The following is a 13963-nucleotide window of genomic DNA, read 5'->3' as shown; positions in this document are numbered from 1 at the left end:
ACATAGAGGGAAGCAACATGCTTTAAGAAAAAGGGCGTGCCAGCCGGGCGTTGGTGGCACATGCCTTTAATCCCAGCACTCGGGAGGCAGAGGCAGGCGGATCTCTGTGAGTTCAAGGCCAGCCTCCAAAACAATACAGAAACCCTGTCTCGAAAAACCAAAAAAAAAAGAAAAAAAAGAAAAAAAAAGGGCGTGCCAAGTGAAGGGTAGCCTGAAGTCCATGTATTTTCCCACCTGCTGACTAGCTTTCCCTGATCCTCCCATCAAATTGCAGGCAAAACCCAAACAGTAAAAACCAAGCAGGTAACTGACACCTCCCCACCCCCATCCAAGAATTCTAACATTCCACTAGGGTGAGGTGGCTTCCTTGTTTAGGATCACAGCAAAACTCTCACCTCTGACTGAAAAAATAAAGTGCGAGGAAGGTCTATAATTTGCTGGAGGTTTTATGGCAACAGATGCCCACTTCTTAGGACTGAAGGCCCTTGGAGTGAGCATGGCAGAACTCAGCTGGGCCCTACCTAGGGCTTGACTGGATTGTCTGCATGCACACCCTATATTCCAGTCTGGGATAATAAATTGGGGAGGGTTTTTGAGGGATGAATAGGATATTGCCACCACCATAGAAATAAACTATTCCCCTTTTACTCAGGGAAACATTACAGATTGTGTTCAAGACAAAAACCACCTCAGGCACATTCACCACATTAAACGAATAGGACAAGGTCAAGAGGAGGTTTTCTGTTTTACTGGTTTATAATTAAAAAAAAAAAACAAAACAAAAAAACCAACCCACACCCATAAACCGCCACAGGTGAGGTGAGAGATGGAGAACAGATACTACAGTATGCGAGTAGAATGGGGAACCCAGGTATTCCCATGGGGTGGCATGGGGCTTTTGGAGGCAAGGTGTGGAGATGAGGCCCTGGTTTGGACCCTTATTGCTGGTTGGGGGTTGGGTGGAGGACAATCAGGTTGAACTAGGAAACGTCTTACACCAAAGTTGAGGGCAGTCATTTGTAGGGTAAGGGAATCAGTACATTTTCCATGCAGAATAGATGTGGGAGTGAGGTGTGAAAGGCCCCAAGTTAGCGTCTGGTCCAGTTTCCTACAGTGGCAGCCCATGGGAGAATTTGAGGAGGGGTACAAGAATATATCAGAGGTCAAGCAAGTGAGGTCACAGGAGATAGCGAAGCTCCTTACACATGACTCAGAAAGTTGGCCAGTGGAGGGGCCCTGGGTGATGTGGTCAGCACTTTGGAAGAGGCTGCACCGGAAATTGAGGGGCTTGGGAACAGGGCAATAATATCAGTGTTCACAGACAGCAGGGAAACAACAGATTAGGACTTCATGTTGCTATCATTTGGCATAACACACTCAGGCAATTTTCCTTTTTTTTTTTTCCTTCTTTTAAATATAAGGCAACTTGCCAACACATAATTTAAAAACTGGTCTTAAGTCACATTGCTTCAGATCACTACAGAATTTCTGGCTAAAGAACAGTGAGAATAAACCCCAAACCGTCACATTCCCCAAAGACGAGGAAAGGCAAGGGCTCATTATTATTATTTTTAAAGCCCAACTGTGCAACAGAAGACAGGTGCAAAATTTTACAACGAAACAATCTAAAGTTACAGAGAAGTGTTGGATTTCTAGACAAGTAATTGCCACTTGGGAATGAGACACATTGGTCCTTGAACAAGTGGAAGGTGCTCTGAGAACGGGCAATGGGAAAGAGGGGCTGTTTCCAATGTGAGCCCCTCTATAGCGGTCTGACCATGCTCATTTGGTAGAGGAAGAATTCAAAGAGCTTAAGGCTTTGTGTTTTTCTTTTTGTTCTTCATTAAACTGAAGGGCTGCAAAATGTTAAGGGTGGATGATACCCGTGGGGCCACTCATACAAAATGCTCCTCAAACCCACACATTCATACAGAAACATGACATTTAAAACTTACAGTGTGGACCATTAATTCTTAGCCAGTGTAGATAACCAAATGCATTTCAACTTTCCTTTTTTTTTTAAAACTTTTTTGGTGTTTTTAATTCCAAACTCTAATGTGATCATCCTTTACCTATCATTAATTCTTCAAGTAAGGTAGTTTTTGTTTGTTTTTCTTTCTTAAGGGGGAGGGGAGGCAGGGATGAGGACAGTAGTTGAGTTTGGAGAGAGGCAACAGTGACAGGAGGTCTTGAGAATGCAGATGGCCACTGCATTTCTCTGGAAGGGGAGTCAAGAACCAAGATGCCAATGCAAAGGTTTTTTTTTTTGAGTCTCAAGGCTTTGGCAAGGACGAACACAGTGGCTTGGGAGCAACATAAATGCAGAACCAAGCCTTGAAGAATGGGAGTAGCTGGGAAAGACAGAAATTGTGTTTATTTGACATCTTTGGGGGGATAAAAAATTAGCTTTCAGAGCACTTAGAAAGTCTGGCTTCTTAGTCCCAGACAGAGAAGCCCAACTTAAGGCTCTAGGCCACTCCCCTCAGCCACACCTCAGTCTCAGTAAAAGATGGCAAGAGTAACAAGTGGTCAAGGTGGAGACTGACTGATAGGCAGCTGGCTGAGAGGACAGGGTTAGGCTCACAGGAAACCAAGAGTTGCTTGAGGGAAGGATAAAGGACCTTTTTCTGCCCCCAAATAGACCCTGCCAAGTTCCCTTCCGTAGGTATCTAAGGATGATCACATTGGAGCAGTGAGACTTTGAAACTATCCAGTTACTTAAAATTCAGACTAAACCTAGAAGGGTGATGTGTGACGTGTTGCCTGAAGAGGGCATCACGGCTCCCTATCTATACCCTGGGTGCTGAATATGAAGATTTCGACTATCTGTGGGATCAGGGGCTCTGGTGCCAGGGGCTCGGTGAGCCTTGCTCAACATGGCCAGGCTCTGTTCTCGGAAGCAGGCCTGCTGGAAATCCCCACTCAGGTAATCCACTGTTTGCATCAAGCTGTTCTGGCTTGCCACTGGCCCACCCCCAGTTCCCGCTCGGTAGTGGGCCCCAGGAGCTGCCGCACAGTCGAGGGGTGCACCTGTGGGCTGCCCACCATGGAACGGCATTGCAAGGTCCTGAGACCCAGAGCTGTCGCTATTGGGAGTTGGTAGGATGTTGTTCCACAGGGGTTGGAAGTAGTGACCATTAGGATAGGCCAGTGGGGCTGGTAGGCCGTTGACAGGTGGGGATGGGGTCGGCTTCTCCAGGGAAGGCTTCAGATGGAAGGACTGTGCCAGGCAGAGTTCCTGCGGGTAGGCAGGGGCCTTGCCCACAAAACCAGGCCCTGCCAACTCGCGTCCTGCTGTATGTTTGCCTGTCAGGCCAGGAGCTGGTGTCCCACCAGCCTCGCTGCACATCTGTTGTAGGTGGGCCAGCTGGTGCTGGTTCCAGGTCACTGGCTTGAGGTCGCTAGGATAGCCAGTGGGGGCTCGAGAGATGCCTGTGGGCAGGTTGACAGGACCTGCAGCAGGCAGTGCGGCTGTGGCCGCATGGGTGTGCTCCATGGGATTGACCACACATGAAGGCATTGGTGTGGGGACGCTGTGGGTCGACACCCGGGTGCTTGCATTGATGAGCAGACTACGACTAATGGGGCTGGGGTTGGCGATCTGGCCCTCACACACTGAGGTAGTGCTGATGCCTGCCCTCGTCTGGCAAAACTGGTTGATCTGGTGCACGATGCTGCTCAGGTCCGGGGGCTGGCTGTGTTGCAGGGTGGCCGCCATTGAAAGGGGGATAGTTGAGGTAGACACGGTCACATTCGGGGGGGCATCTGAGTCTGGCATCTTCCGGCCTCCATGCAGCAAGGGATTAGGGGGGTGCTGGAGACCCTGGTGAGTCAGGGCCTGTGGGTGGACCAAGCCCTGGGTTTGGGCCATCGGCTGAGGGTGGCCCAGGCCCTGAGGCTGCTGGAGGCTCTGAGGGTGAGACAGTGCCTGTGGTGGTGGTATACCCTGAGGGTGTTGCAGTGTCTGGGGAGGGGCATGGGCCAGGGTCTGTGCATGCTGCAGGGCCTGCTGGCGGGCCAGAGCCTGGGCCTGGGGGTGAGCTAAAGTGCTGGGTGCCACAGTAGCATAGGGCGCCACTGGGGGGTTCATGATGGCCTCAGGGAGGAACCGGGCTCGGGTGCCGTCAAAGTCCTTGAGTATGCTTTTGGCTGGCACTTTGACAATGGCAAGTAGGCCTGCCTTGGTGGCAGCCTGAGTCGGGTAGGGGCTGTAGCGCTGGGCTGATGTGTCGAGGCCGTTCACAGTACGACGAACGTGTTTCCGCTGGGGAACCTTCACACTGTTGGGGAAGATTTTTATAGTCAGTGGGTTGTTTGCGACCTTCTTAGCATACGCGTCCAATTCGGCTGGGGTAGGGTAGTGAGCAGTTCTCATTTTCTGTGTAGTGTCCCCTAGAGAGAGAAAGAGAGAGAGAGAGAGGGAGAGAGGGAGAAGGAAGGAGAGCAGAGAGGAGGGGAGCTCATCAGTGACAAGCCAACCAGCCTTTCTAGAACCCCCTGTTGAAGCCATGGGAGGAGGAGACTGTCATCTGTAGCCTTCACTCTAGATCCAGCCACAGCCCCCACATCACAGGCACAGCTGGAACTCACTAGTATGTACAGTAGGCCAGGGCAAGCAGGCACTAAGGGGCAGGCTATCTCAATGGCCCTCACCACTGCTACCACAGGAGGCTCACAGACTGGAAGCCTGTTTTATAGGTCTCTAAAGATCAGATGGCAAAGCAGCTTCCCAAGGCTCCAGCCAGTTCTCACAGACATCACCAAGAGTGAGTTCTTCAGTACCTGGGGCTCCAAGTTCCTCCCGCTATGATGGCACAGGGTAAAAGCTTTAAGCAGAGCCGCCCTCCTCAGTCAGTCATGACATTGGTAAGGGGGACATACTTAGTCCCTACACTGGGGTCTGCAGTGGCCAGCGAAGGAGCTGGGGTGCCATGGTCATGGGTGAACAGCCCCATCTGGCACAGAAAACAAGACACTTTTTCAGGAGAAGAGGAGGAAGCTGCCAACGTCTCCCACTCACAAGTTCACTTTTGTTTACAGTTTGGTGCCTGACTAGTTGCAGATCAAAAGGCTTTGTTTATTTGCCCGTGTGGAGGGAGGATGACAACAAATGACAGAGCAGCAGGGAGGAACTGAGAAGAAAAGCTTGAGACCATCTCTAAGTCCTGGGTGCCAAAACAGTCTGTACATGATCCAGTCTGTCACTTTCCAGAAGAAAGAGGAGAAACTGCCTTCCTTTGGAGACTGCAGGAATACCCACTCAGTGTGCCTCATTAATGTTAACAGTCTCCTTGTTCTCATCTCCGGGTGCCTCCCGTCAAGGGACTCCAGCGGATACTGGGTTTCCAATTCAAAAAGAAAAATTTCCCACAAGAGCTCTTTTAGCATGCCAGGCTCCCTCCTACAAGGGATCTCTGCTGTTTTCTTCTCTCAGAGAAGGGGTCTACCCTGAGCACACACGAAAAGTATGTAATTAATACTTGTTGAATGAGTAAGTATACACACTGCCCAAAGCAGAAGGAAAATGGCTTGGCACGGAGCCTGGGCTCAGCTGGTCGGCTCCCTCCCTGCTTCCTCCCTTGGCAGAGAGTAGCCAGGAAAGACCAAGGGCTAATCTACTGAGTGCCCAGCTGGTAGCTTTGGTTGGCCTTGACCCAAAGGAGACTCCATTCAAAGTCATGTCAGTGGGCATCAACCGGAACAGAAGCAGACTTATGGGAGCATGTTAGAAGAACTGCATAGAAACTGCTGTTCTCTGAAGCGGGGAAAGAAAAAGTTCAAGTCTAGGAGAAGTGTGTGGTCTCATGCTCCAAACAGCAGTCCAGAGCTGAGGTGTCGTTAGCACCAACTCAGCAGCCTCTAACCCTGTCCAATGTACCTAACGCCAGCAGCCCTGTGAACTCATTTAGAAAAGAGTTCCCAGAAACTCTCCAGACAACATAACTTCAAAGGCCACCTGAATCATAGATTTGGCTACTGTTGACATTAGCAGCAGCAGGGACAGAGGCATAGCTTTACATCGTCCCTGGCAGTGGCCTGAAGAACTCCCTTTCTCCTTAAGGATTTTTATTCAGGTAAACCCAGAATTCCTGGGCTTCACTGCAGATAAGGACTTTAGGACAAGTGAGTATGAAGCAGAGTGAGCAGATTTATTAAAATGTTACAATATGGGTTTTAAGCCTAAGGGTTGGGGAGGGGGAAAGATAAGAAATAGCTGAACATAGAATGGGCTTTTCCAAGGCAAGTCACCCTGCGTATATTTATGATGTGAGTCACACCACTGAGAGCCTAACTTACTGCAAGATTTAAAGGTTGAAGAACTCTGCTAGGCGTGGTGGCACATGCCTTTAATCTAAGCAGTCAGGCAGGTGGATCTCTGAGTTCAAGGCCAGCCTGGTTTTGAGTGAGTGAGTTACAGGACAGCCAAAGCACAGAGAAATCCTGTCTTGAAACTTACCCCGCCTACCCACCCACCCCTCAAAAAAAAGAAAAGAAAAAGAAGAGTCCCAAGTTCAAGTTGGCTGGGTTGTGGGGGTTCTTATCTCTAATTATCAGTTGGGAGGCAGAAGCAGAAGGCTGGCCTTGAGTTCCAGACCAGCCTGGGCTGCAGAGTGAGAGCCCAAGTTAAAAAACAAAAAACCCACAAACAAACAAACAAAACCAATGCTGGCAAGCCTGAGTATTCATCAGGCTGCTACAGACAGTGGCCCTCTGTTGCTAGCTCCTAGCACACTGCCTTACCTAGAAGACACACAGCACATCTGGTGAGTGCTCAGGACAGTGTCACCCAAATGAACAACTAGAACTCAGCTGAGCAACAGGAGTCAGAAGTGCCGGGTTTTGTTCAGGTCAGACAGAAAATTTAGATCTACTTCTGAGTTCTCTGTCTAACCTCATCTCCATGCTAAGCGACCATCTCTACTTGAAATCCAAGTAGAAGACCTGGCACGGAAGTGGCTTGTTGAATAAAAGTTCTCTGTTCACAGTGACTATCAGTCCTCAGGATTTTCCCTAGCACGGCAAGAAGACAGGCTGAAGACTTCTACTGAAGTTACAGTAGAAAAAGGCAGTTGAATTAGAAGAGAAGTGAACGAAGGGACGGAGGGTGCGGACTGGGGCTTCTGCTGAGGAAGATCTGAGTGATGAGCACACTGACAGGAATGTCCTCTTACTCCAGAATAAAATACCACTCGCTCCCCATACTGGAAGTAACCATTAAGCCTGGCCCATAAAACAACAACAACAACAAAAAACCAACTAATACCTTTTCTTCTTCTTTTCCGTCTCCTCTTTCCCTCTTTTTCTGAGTCTCATGCACCTCATGCTGACCTTGAAATCCCAATCCTTCTGCCTCTACTTCCTATATCACCATGGTCATACTTATTTTCCATGTTTTGAACCAAGGCCTCATGATGTAGACCAGGCTCTTCTTGAACTTCTGGTTCTCTTGCATGGCCTCCCAAGTGCTTAATTTCAGAGGCATGCCACCATGCCCAGCTTCCTATTTGGTTTTTGGAGACTGGATCTCACTGTGTAGTTCTGAATGGACTTGAATTCACACACTTCCTGATTTAGCACCCCAAGTACTGGAATTTCAGTGCCATCATGCTTGGCTTTTTGTAAAAATTCTTTTTTCCAAGATAGGGTTTCTCTATGCAGCAATGGCTGTCCTAGAACTCATGTTGTAGACCACGTTGGCCTTCCTCTGCCTCTGCCTCCTGAGTCCTGGGATTAGGTGTCCACCACTACCTCCTGACCTGTGAATGTATTCTTATGGTGCCCCACCCATACATACAGGCTTGCTGGCACCTTACACTTCCTTAACAAATTCCTCTAACCACAGACACTAGATCCTTCAGCTTTTTCTAAAATGAAAACACTTACTTAAATAGCTGGTATGGTTATAATATGGATACAGAGCAGGGTAGAGAACTGGGAATCTGTGGTTAGAAAAGCAGCTTCTATGAAGTCAAACTATGGCTCCACCATTTAACAACTGAAAACTCAGTGTGATTCATTTGTCAACAGAAACAAAACCTGCTTTAATATGTTACAAAATAACTAATATTAAGAGATTCAAACAGGAAAAATGTAGTATGAACATGAATCATGGCTGTTTATAGTTATTCAAGAAAAGCAGGTTTTACAGAGCCTACCCAGTCAGAACAAAGAAACTGATCGAGGAGGCAGCAAATGCAGAGCCCTGATTTCAAGCTGAGCTAACTGTGACAGACAGCATTGTCGTCTAGTCTCAGGGACTGAGTGTCTCTGAGTGTTGGGGGTGTAGGGCTCGTAATCCAGTTTTCTTTAGAGATCTCCTTGGTTATCCTTTTCTTGAGGTGTGGCAAAAACTTGGGAGTCCACAAATGGAAGGATTGGGAATCTCACAGGCAAGAGTTCTGGCCCAGCAATGGATAGTCATGTGACATATGCAAATCCCAGGTAAAAGGAAAGCAAAGAGAAGGATCCAATAACTCCCACTGTACTCTGCTCCCTAGCAGCTGAGGTAAGACCACAACAGTGACTTCTAGGTCTGCCTGGGTTACAGTAATGCCTACCTCTGAAAACTAAAGAAAAAAAAAAAAAGAGCAAGAAAGGAATCTCCCATGTAGAATTATTGAATAGGGACAGTAAAGCCCAGTAGGTAAAGCTCTTACTGTGTGTCAAGCCTGGCAACCTAATTTAGATTCCAGGAACTCAGGGTGGAAGGAAAGCATCAATGTGAGGACTGAAGAGATGGCTCAGTGGTTAAAAGCACTGGCTGCTCTTCCTGGACTGGGTTTGATTCCTAGCACCCATATAGCTGCGCATGTGCACATGCATGCACACACCCACCCACCTCTACCTGTAGTTTCCTTACTTGGGAGGCTAGGGAAGAAGGATCACTGTTCAGGAGTTTGAGACCATCATGGACAACATAGTGAAGCTCAAAATCAACAAAACACACACATATATATATATATATTGATCCCAGCACTATGGCGGCAGAGGCAGGTGTATCTCTGTGAGTTCAAGACCAGCCTGGTCTACAGAGCGAGTTCCAGGAGAGCCTCCAAAGCTACACAGAGAAACCCTGTCTCGAAAAACAAAACAAAACAAAAAACCAAAACATAAAAAAAAAACCAAAGTCAAATTGTAATACAGTAAGCTCCCAAAGACTTTAGTAATTACTGAGTTTATCTAATCTTTGAGTAAATTCATAATTGCCAAGCCTTTCCACTAGGGGGCATGCTGATATCTAAAGAAATAAGTAATTTTGGTATTTGTTCCAGGTTCTCCCAAGGCTCTGCCCACAGGAGGTAAAAAACTTGATGCTAGGGGCTGGAAAGATGGCTCAGTAGTTAAGTTCACCAGCTGCTCCTCCATAGCATCAGGTTTGATTCCCAGCATCCACATGGTAGTTCACAACCATCAGTTACTCTAGTTCTAGAGGATCTGATGGCCCCTTCTGGTCTCTGTGGGCATCAAGAATGCAAGTGGTACATAGACACACAGGACACATCAAAATTTTAAAAAGTATGCTAGCCAGGTATGGTAATGCACACCTGTAATCCCAATACAGGGATTACAGGAGAATCCGGAGCTCAAAGCCATCTTTGGTTACCATATTCAAGGATAGCTTGGGATACTTAAGAAAGACTGTCTCAAAGTGGGCATGGTGGGCGGCCTTTAATCCCAGCACTCAGGAGCCAGAGGCAGGAGAATCTTTGAATTCGAGGACAGTCTGGTTTACAAAGCAAGTTCCAGGACAGCCAGAGCTACACAGAGAAACCCTGTCTTAAAAAAACATCAAAAAATGTTTATATCAAGGATTAATTTTGTGTTCTAAAGTTTGTTGGTCCTCAAAAAACAACAAACAACAAACAAGAAAACAAAAACTAAAAGGAAAAAACCAACAACAAAAAATCTGTCTCAAACAAAAATCTTGGCCAGGTATTGGTGGCCCACACCCTCATCTCCAATTAATTTTACTTTTTTGTTCACTTTTCTGAGACAGGGTCACTGCACTGTGTGGTCCTCACCAGTCTGGCACTTGCTCTGTATACCAGGCTGGCCTCGAACTCAGATACATACCTGCTCTGCCTCCCAAGTGCTGGGATTAAACTTGTATACCACCATTCCAGCTCTATTTTTATTTTTATACAGGGTTCAAGAGCTAAACTGCCTAGGATGGCCTTGAACTTGTGATCTTCCTGCGTTAGCATTCCAAGGAGCTGTCTTTACACCATTAAGGTTAGACTATTTTTAACTGCTGATGCAATCACAGCAAACTATAATTGACCTGCCCGCCAAGTATAGCTGTAGTGTGCTTTTGTAGGAAATGACTGAAATGAAACTACACTAGTCAGTCTCAATGTTGCCTAAGGCTGGTTTTGATCTACAACAGAAGAGCTAAGTAGATGCAACAGAGACTATGACCCACAAAGCTCAAAATACTGGCTTTCTGGCATTCATGGAAGAAGTTTGCTAATGGCTGCCATGAAGGTCTCGGGTAAAGTGCATAGCATTAAAGAAAGTCCCAGCTGGGCCATTGATGGCGCATGCCTTTAATCCCAGCACTCAGGAGGCAGAGGCAGGCGGATCTCTGTGAGTTCGAGGCTAGCCTGGTGGTCTACAGAGCAAGTTCCAGGACAGCTTTCAAAGCAATACAGAGAAACCCTGTCTCAAAAAAACAAAATTCCCATAGCCTCACCAGCTGCCCCCCTTTTTACTCTAAAAAGGTTTATTCCAAATTCAGGGATGTCTTTATACTTAGACACATACATGCGATAATGAGTCAAAAATAAAGAGTATTTCTGTAGTATATCATGTAGTGCATGGACAGAAATAGGAATCAGAGAAAAGTATGAATTACAATGCTCTAATTGAATACAATTAAGACAGGAATCTAACAGTTGTCAGAGGTTTAATCAGGTGGGCAGTACACTGGTAGATAAACACACCCAGATAAACTGAGGAAGCCAGCTCCTGACCCCTGGGGGAAAAGCTTCTTTATTCCTGAGAGCAAAAGTCACAATGACTCAGGGAGCTGTCAGCAAAGCCAAGGAGAACTCTGCTTGCATGGCAGACCATATTCAGAGATCAAGGATTCACCAACAGTGTACACAGTCACTCCAGATACAGAAGTGAGAGGGACAATGCGTTTCCTTTCAGCTCCTCATGGTGTTCAAGGGGACTTTCTAAGAAGGGTTAGGGTACACATACACAGCTTTGCTGTGCAGCAGAAGCTGTCAGTAACAAGTTCATACTCACTGGGAACCAAATGATTTGAGAGATTTCTCTCATCACCAAAGTATCTGACAGACAGGGCCTTTGTGGCTGGCTGCTGCCCTGCAGCCTCCAATCAAGAAAACCTTGGCAGTATCAAAAGTCACGGGCAATGCATCACAGACGCGATGATGGGACAGTCCTCACACAGGACAGACACAGAAGCACACACCCTCCCGTGGGAATCCGGATGACTTACATTTCTGAAGTCCAGTGTTCATCTGCGTGTGAGAAAGAAGCTGAAAGGACAGGTCCCCTGGCCCTGGTAGACAGGCTAGCATGGCAGACCAGCATCAACACAGCATGGGGCAGCGGCTCACACTGTAACGAACAACAAAGAATAAGGTCATGAAACACAAGGCAACTTCTTCAAGGAAGGTACAAGGAACATCCGATATGGGGAGCAGAGTGCCAAGTATGAATAGATAAGCAACTTAATTAACAGCATGCTGGTTAAAAACTTACCTACATTTCTGTCTGCAGCAGTGATGCACTCTCAACCATTAATGCAGCAAAAGTGATACTGCAGTAAATACACGTGTGGGTGGAAGGAATAAAACTGAAAAAGAGCTATCCACATAAACATACATATTTGTAAGATTGTGGCCTTGCAGGGTTAGCTCAGCTGCCCACAGTCCTAACTGGGAGTCAGGGAGGTTAAGGCCCTTCCAGAAGTACAAAGTGGAAAAACAATCCACACCTGACTTTTTTGTTTTGGTTTTTTGTTTGCTTTTCAAGACAGGATTTCTCTGTGTAGCCCTGGCTGTTCTGGAACCCACTCAGGCTGGTCTTGGAGTCGACTCTGCCTTCCGAGGGCTGGATTAAAGGCATGTGTGGTTACCACCAGGCTGACTAAACTTGTAACAGGCCACAATGATGATTGAGCTTGAATAGTTTGGTAACTATAGTTTTTGCCATCTCTGGTACTGCTTAATGTCCAGTTTGCTACTTTTGGTGTCTCTGTGTGGTTTTTTGGTTGTTGTTATTGGTTGTTTAGCAGGGTTAATCATTAGATAGAGTTTAGCATAAACTTAAGCCTGTGGGGCTGATGAGGCAGAGGCAGGTACCTGAAGCATGGGTACAGACTCCTAGGCACCAGCTCTCCCTTGCTTAGATTTTTATTTGTGGTGGGTTCCCCCTCCCCCTTTGCTGTTTTTGAGATCAGCATTTTAATGTGACCAGTGTTGCCTTTGAATTCCCTGTCTTCCTGACTCAGCCTCCAAGGGCAGGTTTATAGGTGTTTTCTCTGCAAAAGCTGCACCTACACTGAAGATTCTGCAGATGGGTTGATTGACATCCTCATTGCAGAGCTGGAATGCAGCAGACCTAGGGCCACAATAACGTTGGACTATCTCCAGTCCCTCTAATCACAAAGCTTTGTTAACTTGTCCGCCTGCTTTCCCAACCGATGTTTCCCATTAATGCATTGACTTACAACCGTCTTTTGCTGTGACTATAAAGTTTATGAGACCATTTTTACTTGCAACATGACATTCAGAGCAATCTGAATCCCTGTTTATGTTCACCCATACTGGCCTCAGAACAAATTATCTCTTATTCCCTTTGGAGCTGTATTTTCAGCCAGGCGGTAGTGGTGCACACCTTTAATCCCAGCCTAAGCAGGTGGATCTCTGTGAGTTCAAGGCCATCCTGGTCTACAGAGCCAGTTCCAGGACAGCCTCCAAAGCTACACAAAGAAACCCTGTCTAAAACAAACAAACCAACAACAACAACAAAACACGAATAAGCTACAGTTGCAAGCAGCTAACCCAGACTTTGCTTATGTCCATTCACTTTATGTTACATAATGGCTGAATTCTGAAAGCCCTATTGGGAATGGTCACTGGGACCAGGAGTGGAGTGACCTTTAAATTTAATCACATTCATAATCAAGAGCAGAGCTGTCAGACTGGGTGGGATTTTGCTCATAAATATTTGAGTTTGCGCCCAGAGGAAGACAATGAGACAAGAGACTAGGAGAATGCTACCAAACACTTAATGAACAACTGGTGCCAATCTTAGCAATCTTTCAAATGCTTTTGAAAACTACTAAGAGGGAATGTTTCAAACTCATTGCACGAGCTAGCATTGCCTGACACCAGAGCGTGACAAGAGCACTGTAAGTAAACCTGTGGTAGCTGGGTAAAGGCACCTCCCACCATGCCTGATAACCTGAGTTCAGTCTCCACATCCCACATGATGGAAGGAGAGAACTGACCTTCTGCGGCAGGCAAGCACTCACACCCATACACATACACAAAAATGAGTGCTTAAAAAAAAAAAAAAAAAACCTCACCTTTAATCCTAATACTCGGGAGACAGAGGCAGGCAGATCTCTGTGAGTTCAAGGCCAGCCTGGTCTACAAAGTGAGTTCAGAACAGACAGCCAGAGCTATAACACAGAGAAACCCTGTCTTTAAAAAAACAAAACACACACACACACACACACACACACACACACACACACTCACTCACTCACTCACTCACTCACTCATGGTAAATAAATATCCCTGGTGAACATATACAGAAAAATGCCTCACAAAATTATCTGCCACAACCAAGTGGGATTTATATCAAGGATGGAAAGATGATTCAACATATATAAACCTAGAGATAAGATGAACCACATTATTAGATGAAAGACAAATCATCATCTGATAAAACTCAACACCGTTCTATGATAAAAATCTCCCCA

The 13963-nt window shown here is 46.6% G+C and overlaps 1 protein-coding gene across 10 annotated transcripts in view; it reads right to left on the bottom strand.

Moving 5' to 3' along the window:
• Positions 1-726: 726 nt before the first annotated feature.
• Positions 727-13963, bottom strand: part of Fam222b (family with sequence similarity 222 member B) — a 56416-nt gene continuing 43179 nt past the window's right edge. For 5 of the 10 annotated variants that reach the window (XM_005077032.4, XM_021231164.2, XM_005077033.4 and 2 more), the window contains exons 2-3: positions 11468-11589; positions 727-4392 (exon numbers count right to left, since the gene is read on the bottom strand). In XM_005077032.4, coding sequence (XP_005077089.1) covers positions 2786-4392; positions 11468-11549 — 1689 coding nt within the window. In that variant the 5' untranslated portion in view covers positions 11550-11589 and the 3' untranslated portion in view covers positions 727-2785. The remainder of the gene's footprint in view (positions 4393-11467; positions 11590-13963) is intronic. The other 5 variants (XM_005077034.4, XM_021231166.2, XM_013118382.3 and 2 more) reach the window with 1 other exon arrangement.

This window comes from Mesocricetus auratus, unplaced genomic scaffold (assembly GCF_017639785.1).
Source record: "Mesocricetus auratus isolate SY011 unplaced genomic scaffold, BCM_Maur_2.0 Super-Scaffold_100007, whole genome shotgun sequence".
NCBI lineage: Eukaryota > Metazoa > Chordata > Mammalia > Rodentia > Cricetidae > Mesocricetus > Mesocricetus auratus.
The sequence above is the reverse complement of the archived record's forward strand: the minus strand, read 5'-3'. Positions and strand labels throughout refer to the sequence as shown.